General features: G+C 37.0%; 1 protein-coding gene across 1 annotated transcript; it reads left to right on the top strand.

The window, feature by feature from the left end:
- Positions 1–368: 368 nt before the first annotated feature.
- On the top strand, positions 369–2,093 carry med18 (mediator of RNA polymerase II transcription, subunit 18 homolog (yeast)). The gene is made up of 2 exons (XM_051130616.1): positions 369–801; positions 1,393–2,093. The coding sequence occupies exons 1-2, from the start codon at positions 729–731 to the stop codon at positions 1,944–1,946; spliced, it is 627 nt and encodes a 208-aa protein (XP_050986573.1). The 5' UTR covers positions 369–728; the 3' UTR covers positions 1,947–2,093.
- Positions 2,094–12,117: the final 10,024 nt, after the last annotated feature.

The following is a 12,117-nucleotide window of genomic DNA, read 5'->3' as shown; positions in this document are numbered from 1 at the left end:
CTGATCCCAACTTTTTGAATTGATGTACATATATAGAATTTTATTTTACAAACGTTATTTAAATTTTAAAAAAAAATCTTTTGAGTTAGTAGAAGTCTCAAATGAGTCTGTTATTATTACTCTGCATAGACAGCCATGAACGGGCCTACATAATGCAATTTAGCAAAATTGTTGATGGTAAATGGAAGGTAATGGAAGGGTAAAATGATAAAATCCATAAAGAAATGTCCCAATAAAAACGAGAGCTGCAACAAATGAGAAAATCTGAAGAAATAAATAAATTAATGTAACAATAGAGTCATTAATGTAATATTAGAATGATAACGAGATCCCTTCATTCCGATAGATGGCGCTAAATGACCGGAAGATCGTTTGCACAGGCGCAGTACACTTTCTTGACACTGCGCGTGCGTGTTTTGCACATAGAGCCAGTTGAGTGGAGTTGCATTATTTGCTGTTAGTACTTTAGTCAAAAAAAACACCAGGCGTTTCGTTTTTGCTTTTGAATTGAAGTAGAATATATGTTATTTGGCTTTTATCTTTCAGAGTATTTTAGTGGCTGGCGGTGTTTGTTAATATCTTTCCCTGCAGGTCTTTTGTTGTGCAGTTGATCTACCGTGCGGTTCGTTTAAAGTTCTTGTTTAACCAGCTATAACTTTCCACTGGTAACTAAGTTGGCTGTTAGATGTGTTAAAAGACCTAATAGAGTTCAGAAGAATTATAAAGTGATGGAGGCTCCGCCGGTTACTGTAATGCCCGTAACGGGTGGAACCATAAATATGATGGAGTATCTTCTTCAAGGTAAATTAGTTTTTAATTATGGCTTCATTAATATTATTATACGCTTTAGTCTTAAAGCGTATACTGTTCTGAACAATTAGCACTGATTTGATCGAAGGTTAGTAATTTTGAGTTTAAATCTTATAATTCTGACTTTCTTATATAAACTTTAAATTCTTAAAAGAAAAGTTTTTCATCTAAAACGAGCATTTTCTTCAGGCTCCTATGTTTAGGTTCAGGAATTTTATTCCAGTGGCAAGGTATAGGTCCTTTTCTATACAATTAAAGTGAAATAACTGAACATAAATATAGGAGCCTGACAAAAATGCTAATTTTAGAAGAAAATTTCAGCCTTTTGCATCTGAACTCTTTGTATATATATACACTTTGCTTTTTTTTGTACCTCAACATTTTTTTTTTTTTTTACATAAAAAAGTCAGCATTGTGAGAAAAAAGCTGCAGTTGCTTGTTTTATTTTTTATTTCATAGCAGTAAAAAAAGGCAGGGCTTCCCACGTTGTCACATTTGTTCTGGTTTTTACATTTAAGTAACATTGTAAACTTTTGTCTTCTGACTTTACTTTGTGTTGTTTTGTTGATTTGTTCTTCACAGGCAGCGTACTGGATCAGTCACTGGAGAGTCTCTTACATCGACTCCGAGGTCTGTGTGACAACATGGAGCCTGAGAGCTTTGCTGATCATGAGCTGGTGTATCTGCTGAAGGGTCAGCAGGGCAACCCGTTCATGCTGCGTGCGCGCCGCTCCCTTCTTCACCCCACGGCCCCTTGGCATCTGCGCTATCTAGGTCAGCCTGAGGTGGGCGACAAAAGCCGTCACGCTTTGGTCCGAAACTGTGTGGATGTGGCTGCCTCGCATAGCTTACCGGAGTTTCTCAACGAGATGGGTTTCCGCATGGACCATGAGTTTGTGGCCAAGGGTCAAGTGTTCCGGAAAGGAGCGATGAAGGTGGTAGTGAGCAAACTGTTACGTGTCCTGGCGTCAGGAAACACAGAGAACACAGAGCCGCTGTCTCTTTCGTATCTTGTTGAGCTGAGCGTACTGGCTCCTGCAGGACAGGACACTGTGTCTGAGGACATGCGAAGCTTCGCCGAACAGCTGAAACCTCTGGTGCACCTGGAGAAAATTGACCCTAAAAGACTCATGTAGTGTGACTTGATTTCAGTGGAGACTTTCGCTTGTATTTTGATGATGATGGGTATTTTATGCTAATTGATTGATAAATATTCAAAACATTTATTTTTTGTAAGCAAGTAAAAGTCCATAAATGGATGATAAAAAAATGTGACAAATAAACCTCTCTTTTAAATAATTTCCTCTCTTTTACTACTTTATGAATTCTTAAACTATTAATCATTTTAAAAAAAAATAGCTTCTTGAGTCCGAAAATCAATCTGTGTAAACATTTGTAAATTCATTCTTGCATGAATTGCTGCTTTTGATCTCAAACAGCTGGTATGACAAACAGTTGGCATTTCAACAGAATCCGTCTAAGCCTACAATTTCTTTCATGATTTCCTTTTCAACAGTCAGTACTCCAGTCTTTAGTGTCAGAAATCATTCTCATTAGCTGATTTAGTGCTTAAGAAACGTTTTTTGCTCCTTTATATTTTTATTTATTTCCTATTATTATTTAGCTTTTTTTTTTTTTTTTTTTTTTTTTTTGAAATTGTGATATACAACCATTAAAAAAAAAAAGAAAAAGAAATGAATACTTTTATTCAGCGAGGATACATTCAATTGAGTATCTTTTTAACTTAAAGTCTTTATATTAAGATTTTATAACTAAAATGGTACCACAGTATAACTTGCAAAAGGTTGTTGAAAGCAAAATTCTACAAAATGCACATAAACAGCAAGTCTGTAACGATGCTGAAAATCCAGCTTTGACATCACAGGAATAAATTATATTTTAGAATAGATTCAATTGGAAAGTTATGTTAAAATGTAATAATATTTCACAATATTATTGTTTTAATGTATTTTGATTCAATTGTAGTTTGACCAGTAGTGTACATTTTAATGTGCTAAGGGCTACTCACTAATTACTAGTGAGCAGTGTTGGGGGGGAAATGCATTACAGGTAATACGAGTTACGTTACTTAAGTAACTAGTAAAGTAACGCATTACTTTTTCATTTACAAGAGTATTTCTGATTTCAGAAAAAATTCTGTTACTTTTTTAAATAAGTAATGCAAGGCACCTTGTTTTCCCATTTATTGACTGACAGATTACTTTAGATAAACTAACATATGTGCCTTTTTTTTACTGTTGAAGAGTGTTAAACTTTCTTATTCTGCATTCTGCTGTACAGACGTGAATTTTTTTTCCTTCAACCTAAGGCTTATTCATGTCACTTTTGGTGTGAAAAAGCATTTACATTTACCAAAAATAGAATTTTTTTTTATAAAAAAACAAACAAGCAAGCCCAGCTCAGACTTGAAAAGTAACGCAAAAGTAACATAACGCATTACTTTCCATAAAAAGTAACCAAGTAACATAATTTGTTACTGTTTAGGGGGTAATGCAATACTGTAATGCATTATTTTTAAAAGTAACTTTCCCCAACACTGCTAGTAAGCAGCTTAAGTTTTGTATTGTTCTTATGTTTATACCAACTTTGAGCACATGTAGTTGTCAGTCGATTTCCTGAAGTACTCTGACAGATAAGCATGCAACGGCTATGCTCCTAATATTTTCTCAGTGACCCATTAGCACAGTCTTTGAGGAAGTGTTTTGTTTTTAATCATTTTTAGGAAAAAAAAAACAGTATTGTATAACAGCAGTATAACAGCACTTAATTGTAAGTTTTATAAGTTTTATTTGGGCTAAAGAGTTGTTATCCTTGTTTTAGGCATTGTTGCTGTGACAACAAAGTTGTAACACTGTATATAACTTTACACAGAAAAGGCAATTTTTTGATACAAAAATCATGTTAACATCACGTCTATACTTTTGAAAAAAGTATAGTTTAATCGCCATACACTACTTTGTTTATAATCCATACATAACTCCAGTTCATTTATAAATTAGTTTATTATCAATAAACTCTCTTGACAACAAATATTTAATTCAGTACAATGTACAAATTCCATTCTGCCTGCCATCCACAATACACAGTGACCCAAAGCAAGGACTAATGCTTCATTTGTTGCCAAACAATTGCAGAGTTACGCTAGTAGTGAAAACCCTGTGGGCAGATTTTGATGCAACTTGGCATGCATCCTCAGAATGTCCCGTCCGTGTTTTGGGTTTTCAGATCCAAGCGGTAGAAGCACTGTTATTTACACAGTCCATTAAAATAAAGTTGATGTCTAAGGGAAGTGCTTGAGGAAGAGGCACATCTTCAGCTGTTTCTTGAAGGTAGCGATGGTCAGGAGTAGAATGAATAGAAGCGAATGAAGGTTGAGGAAGTTAGCTATCTACTTCATTGTGGTGGAACCACCAGGCGGCAGAAATTCACTGGCTCTAGATGATGTGGGGGAGCATACAGTCTTGTTGAAAATAAAATGTCTTGTCAGGAGGTTCAGTCTAGAGGACAGGTGGCTGGATGGTTAGAGAGACGTCAGTTTTTGTGGGAGCAGAGGATGAAAACAGGTTGCTAAGAGCAGTGGCTAGTTGTGGGGTGTCTTCCGGGAGGTAGGAAGACAGCCACCAGAGGTTGGTCCATTAATGACACCAAGGACTAGCAGCCGAGTGCCATTCTCGGGAAGAAAGAGGACAGCAACACGTCCGGCTTTTGTATGATGTTGCTCTGATGAATTGGAAGACCAAAAAGGACAAAGTGAATTTTAATAGGATATAAAATTAATAAGATGTAACAGCATGATATTGAAAAGATGTGTGAGAAACGTGAATTTCCAGGTGCTCTTCATTGTTCAATTCCAGATCCTCCAGTCTGCACTAAAAAAAAAAAAAAAAAAAAAAAAAAATGTAGTTGCACATTTGTACCTCCATCCATCAATCAATCCAGGAATACCACTATATATAGAACATTTTCCTTGTTTGGACAAGACTGAGTTTTAAATTGTTGAACAGTGCATTTAAATTAGATTTTGGAATAAAAATATGTTTCTGCTAATGAAATGCCATTCAGTGCTTCATTATACAAAAGATTGATACAACAACATGCTCAGAATTGTCTGTGATGACATTTTTTGGGTTAAGTAAATATTGTATAAATCAGAAGTATAAATATTGGCTATTTATGTGCATATCTGCACATATGCATTTACATTTTTACTTGTAGAAAATGCTTTTATCCATGGCAACCTACTATAGAGTAGCAGAAACAATTTGTCACAGAGGCAACAAAATAATGGGAAGATACTGTAGATTTGTGTTATTGTATTGCCAATGTTGTTGGGTTTGTGACAAAGTGCTTCGAATAAAAGTATCTGATATATACTGTACTGTACTGTAAATGTAATGCATCTGTTTAGACACAGTCTACTTATAACCTATCAACACTCCAATATTGATATAACATTCAGTAGTAAAAACTTAAGTTACCGAACTTGCCTTAATAATTTACTGGTATTCGGTGATCTTCGGTTCGGTCACGGTGCCTGTTGTCAGAGGTGACTCAGCAGTAGTATGTGGTTTGGAGGAGTCATTCACAACAAAAAACAGAGAAGGTCAGTATTATAGACTTTTAAGAAACATGTTTTTGTTTGTAATATTAATTTCAACTTAAGTTAATGATTGTTGTATGTATTATTGCAACGATTTACCTTCACTGGAAGAGAGATTGCATGTTGTCATCCTAGTCGCACACTAACTAAAGATTACAGCAGCACTACTGTTTTATAATATGACATCATAATAGTAGAAGAATGTTAAAGTACAGATCAGATCAAGTACCAGCAGTATGTCTGTGACATTGCCATTTAAAATATAATAATAATAAGTAATAATAAACAAATTAATTATAGAGAATTCAAATATTTTCCTGCATGTAAACTTGATCTACATTGTCATTGTTTTGATCATAAACGCATGTCATCTAATCACTTTACCAGCAGTTAAGAAAGAAAAGGCTGAAAAGTCAAAGGTTTTCTTACTTTATTTATTTATTTATTTATTTATTGTTTTACATCACTCCGGGTAACACAGCATCAAGTTACTGAAATATTGGATCCAAACGAAAGAGGGCAGCAGAGCGTCACTTTCGGGGCGCTCACCACTGCAAAATAAAAGACCTTTGACCTCCAAAGGCTCCAAAACCCAATTTTGTTTGAAATTCATTTTAAATAATGTTAATAACAGTATCTGTTCAACAACAAGCACATTCAAATAAATAAATGAATTAATTAATAAAGTAAAGATAAATAAATACAAAACAATAAATATTGCTGCATCCTGTAGTCATCAGGTTGCAGGCAGTAATATAGATGATTTAGTGATACAACTGCCATGTATTGTTTCAAATTGTATGTGTTTGTTTGCCTTTGTTCATCTGAAGAAATAAAGTCATATACATGTGATATGGAATGAGGGTGTAAAGGGTGAAGTATCCCTTTAAGGGCTGTATTTTTGTGTTCCACTGTACTGAATTTTAATTGTTGCTGTATGCTCTAAATAGATGTTTTTGACCTTCGCCATTGGGTTTTGTGTCGCTGTCACTGCGAAAACATAAACCCAGGTTAAAAAGTGATGCTAACCCCACATCTAGTTTTTTTTTACATTATAGCAGTGACTTGTGACTAGTTCTCACCAAATATAGCACAGCACTCAGCTTCATGTAGTTACTTTGTACCAATATGCAAAATTTTGTCATTCAAAAGTCTTTCACAAGGTGTTTTAACAAAGTCCTAAGTTATAAACTAAAATGCAAATGTTATGGTTATTATGCAGTATATTGTTTTATAGCTCCACCTAGTCTGGCGATTTTTGTTAGAAAAAAACTAACTGGCAAATACATGATGACTCCGGCACCTTCGGTCACCTGACTCACGGGGAAGTGTATTAACTATCTAAAGGAGGATAACCAAAAGCTTATGCACCTAGTATTCCCAGGTGGTCTCCCATCCAAGTACTAACTGGGCTCAACCCTGTAAGCTTTCAAGATCAGATGAGATCAGGTGCCCGTGTGTGGTGTGACCAAAAGCAAGCGCTATGGCCAAGAGTGGGCTAGTTAAAGAACAGCCCCATGGCAGCATGGTGCAATGCCTAGGTTTGGGCTGTGTGGGGATATAGCATAGGATGGAGGAGTTGAACGTGTAATATCAGAGCCGGACCTGGCCAGTTTGCTGCCCTAGGCGAGATATTACTGGGTGCCCCTTGCCTCACAGCCCATTCCACCAATAATCATTGTGTTCAAACATTCATACAGAATGTGGAAATGTTAAATTTCCAGTAGATGGCAGCAACTTTCTACTAAACTATAGCTCTTTCTAATGTTATCACTACGAAATAAACTGAGAAACATACTTCTTTAAAGTGAATTTTACATAAAATGTTGCTATTTTTATTAAGCCCAGTTATATACGAACATTACTAAATTAGCCAATTCAAATTAAAAATACATAAATACCCAAATACTACACAACTATAACATAAAAATATAATTAAAACGTGTTATCATGTGACACAAAAAATCTTGAATCTCTGGAACTCCAGACATTGTTATTACACTACTTCAGACTTTTAGACTAGGCTTTCTAGACTAGGCCAACATAAAGTTTGTTCACAAACTTTTACCTCATATATATATAATAATAATAATAATAATTAATATTATTATTTTATATATATATGATCATCATTCATTACAGATCAGGGCTTCTGTCTTTTTGACATACTGGTAATGCGTATATTAGCGACTATCACAATCAGGTAACTGATGTATATGGAAGTGCGGCTGTGCGGGGAAAGATTGATCATGCTTCGAACCGGGGTGAGTCGGGAGAGCAACAAAATAGTTAAGTTTTTGTGAGATCGCTTTTTTTGTAAAATTTTAAATTCATAGGAATGAAATAGTATTGGTAATAAATATAAAGATATTTTTAAAAAAACACACAAAACTCGCATTTTGACACCCCTAGGGATCAGCAGCGCCCCTAGCATTTGTCTATTCTGCCTATGCCACGGGCCGTCCCCTGTGTAATTTAGACCTACTAGGTGGCAGTAATGCTCCAAGGAGTAAATAGCTGTTAACATGAAGACGACAATGAAGCACCCCCCTTTACTCTTATTTTTAATAACAAAAATAACTATATTGAGCTGAAAAAAGATCTGATTGACAAGGCTTCTACTAAAGGATGGCATGCATTGCCTTGATCCCTGCTGAAGTTGGCTGCCGTGGCTTCCCAGCTTCATCTGTGTGCTATTTCTTAAAGAAGGTTTGGGTAGAACCTAAATGACTGAAGAAGACCACCAGGGAGATAGCAGTGGCAGCAGAGACTAGCTCAAGGTGGTTGTGGTAATGAGAGATCGCAGTTGGAAACCTTCTGCAGGTGAAGGCTGATTTGGTCTTCACTATCACACTCAGGTGAAGCATAGAGGTTGAGGGGCAAAACGTTCATGACCCTGAGATACCCGCTGAAAATGCAGAGTGGATTTCCAACACTGTGATCGTTTTGACCACACTGCCACCAGCAACTACCATAAAAAGGAAAATATCACATTCATAGTTGCTTCTGCAGTTTGTTCATCAGTGATGTTTACCTTACCTGTTACCATGAATACCATAATATTTTGGTCATATCGCCCACCCCTAGAATATATGTGGCAAAGAAAGAATCTCATAAGTTGAGACACATATGCAAGTCTTGAGTTTTAAATTTTGCTTGTTAAGTGGATGCACACACAGATTTCCTGAGCATAGCTGTGAGTAGGGGAAACCCTGGGAAAGAATGTTTTCACATTCTTTCTTCAAGGACCAGGACAGCAACATCATACAGTCCCTCACCAGCACTGCACAATAAGTCTTTGCAGGAGTTGCTAGAAAAATGACTTTGTTCAATATCAAGACAAGAATAATGCACTGCCAAAAGACTTACCAAAATACTTGCTCTGAGGACGTGGACTGTTTTTAATTTTTGGGGTGAGCGTAGCCTCTCTCAGCAAAACATATACTTGTATCAGTATACAGGTCAAAAGGACAACTGGTGTAAGCCTGGAAGAACACTCTGTACTGATAGTAAAGCTGGTAAATGGCACTGTCAGTGCAGAGGTACAAAAAACAGATGAACTGTATTCATAGATACTTATCTCTGTGGTGGCTGGTACAAAATGCAGTGGACACCTCAAATGAGGAAACTGAAGAAATGGAGGAGAAGATGACATGTGCTGCTGATGACATGAACCAACATTCTGAACATTCAAGTAGTGATGTCATAACGCAGACCAACTACTTTTGGAGTTCAAAAAGAATCCCAGAGGAGCTTCCAGTGGATTTAACCACAACAGAGAAGAACATTTCTAAAAAATTTAAACCACACAGTGTCCATACTGTCCTCTTCTAGATCTTGAAAACAAAATACTCATCCCACGACAAGCAACAGTTTAAAGAATATTTTAAGGGTAAAATGAGCTCTGTAATGGTTTGTTTGATTAGATTATTGACTTGATTATTTGCTTCCTGTTCTAATCATGTACATGAACAAATGGAATCTATATATATATATAGGTGTTGAAAGAGTGCTGTCCAAGGAGTGTCCTGTCTAAAGCCTTCTTGTAACGGAGTGAAGGAGATGTGAAGTGGGCGGATCCAAATGCAAAGCGTTAGACAAAGACATGGTCACAAACAGGCAGGGTCAAACAGTGGCAAACAGGTATATGAGGAGCAAGACACAAGAGTAGTCTGTGAAGCAGGAGAGGGTCGATGAACAGTGAACATAATTCAAGGGTCTAGGCAAAAGGGCAAGACAGACGAAACAAGATAACCAAGCGAGAAAGCTAAACACAGAGAAACTAGGGAACTAGGGAATGGCTCCGTGAAGGCTGCTAACACTAGGGGAGTGTTAAACGCAACAAACAGAATACACAATACAATACTCCAATACTCTGCAAGATGCAAGGTGAAGTCCGGGGCTTATATAGAGCGTCTGATTGGATACAGGTGTGTGCGAGTAATCAGCGCAAAGGATGGTGGGAAACGCAGTCCTGGGTGTGGTGCAACAGTCTGTCTAGTGTGAAATGTCACTGAGATGCACAGGCGACCTTTGGTGGCGGGCAGACCGGACAGGATTCATGACACTTCTACACACTGCACGATTTTAGCAATCCTATAAGATTATTGCTGATCACACTGTGCGACATGGGTCTAATAAACCTGGGTACGACTTGCATGTAAAGTGTGTAACGATGACACCTATTGACTCGTAGACTACGGCGCACGTTACTATAGAAAAATATAAGGTCATCAGAATGCGCTAAACAAAAAGAGCATAATGAATCACACTTTGGCAGTTTTAGTTTTTATGTTTGCTGACAAAAAGTGGAACTGGTGAAAGAGGAAAGAATAAGAGCTTAAGGTAAGCTCTTAAGCTTAAGTTTTAGCGCCATGTCGCATTGATTTTTATAACGCATTTTTATTGGCTGGTCAGTAAACGTGGATCGTGGCAGCACACATACCGTGTGAAGATCAGGCTGAATTTCTGACACTGTCAGAAAATGATCGTAGGCTATCTTTGCTCACAAGACAGTAATAACAGCCATCTTTGAATCTCTCTCATTGTACAACACAGAACTACAGATTAGGAGCCACAATCACAGAAATCGTCACCATTGTTTCACGATGCCAATCTTTCGTCTGGGACAGTCGAAAATCATGCAGTGTGTAGAGGACTTTAGGAGTGTCCTGTCTGCAGAAACTTGGTTTGAGAACTCCAACGAAAGAGTTTTTCTATCCATCCCCTTATATAATAACTAAACTTTTTAAATATGTTGTATTTCGCGATTCGCGAAACTGAAGCAAAGGGTAAAAATTATGATAATTTCTGTCAGTTATGGCTCGTTTTAGCATTCTGTATTCTTTAAATCAAACACAGAGATGAAGTTTGGTAAGATCACATTTATTTGAATGAATTATAACATTTATTTGAATTAATTAGCCAGTGAGAGGGGAATGAAAGTTGAATGTGCGATTAGCTGCATCTGTGCGTCTCTCTCTCTCTCTACAAACAATGAAGCTGAGTTTAGTTACAGCTTGCTGAGAAATATAATGTAGCCAGTCAGTATTGAAGCTGTTTATTAATAAAAGTTTATCTGCGCCACAGTGTTTCTGTGTTTGCGCTGTATGAAGCTATTCGTTAAATTTTAACCCAAACCCGACCCAAAACCCGTGAGAATTTCGGGATCCGTTGGGGTTTGGATTGGGTAGCAGATCTCTAACCTCTCAGAAAAAAAGGTACAGTTCTGTCGCAGTGGTTCCCAACCACATTCCTGGAGGCCCCCCGACACTGCATGTTTTCCATGTCTCCTTAATCAAACACACCTGATTCAGATCATCAGCTCATTAGTAGAGACTCCAAGACCTGAAATAGGTGTGTCAGACAAAGGAGAGATGCAAAATGTGCAGTGTTGGGGGGCCTCCAGGAACATGGCTGGGAATCAATGCCCTAAGGTTCAAAAGTGAAAAGATACCTACCCCTAAACAGTACATATTAGTACCTTAAAAGTACATTTTAGTACTTTGGAAGTACATATTAGTACCCTAAAGGTACTTATTCGTACCTTAAAAGTACAGATTAGTACTTTAATAGTATGTATATGTACCTTTTTACTTTGTACCTTAGGGTACCGCCCCAGCGACGTAACTGTACCTTTTTTCTGACAGTGTATGAACTTTATTCCATAAACAATACTAATAGATAGTAATTTCTTCACAACACAAAAGAGAAGACCTGGTGAAGACATGCAGCTGTCTTGGAGTGTCAACAACTGGCTCACAAACAGATTTTATAAATAGGCTGGAGGAACTTCTCCTTTTTAAGTAGGTTTACCCTAAAATGTTTGTAAAGCTGAAAAAAGCTGAATGTAATGTACTGTTATACAATGTCATGTACATTATTTTTTGTAGGGACATTTTCTTGCTTTTCATGTTTTATTACCCTAATCTCTGCAGAAAACATCTAATATGTCATTCTTGTTATTGTACTCCACACAGGTGGAGTGTTACATTTGGACTGCACCCATGGTGTTAAATATAACACATAACCATTTTGGTGGCAGAAAAGAAGAAACCTTTAGCCAAATGATGGAAGGGTGTGTGCACCAATGGACACCAATAATTTGCTGGCAGCTGCAGAAAAGTTAATTGTAAATCTTGAGTGGATCAACATCAGCATGAAAATAAAGATGCAGAAGAACTCAA

The sequence above is a fragment of the Labeo rohita genome, chromosome 16 (assembly GCF_022985175.1).
Source record: "Labeo rohita strain BAU-BD-2019 chromosome 16, IGBB_LRoh.1.0, whole genome shotgun sequence".
Classification (NCBI taxonomy): Eukaryota; Metazoa; Chordata; class Actinopteri; order Cypriniformes; family Cyprinidae; genus Labeo; species Labeo rohita.
The sequence above is the reverse complement of the archived record's forward strand: the minus strand, read 5'-3'. Positions and strand labels throughout refer to the sequence as shown.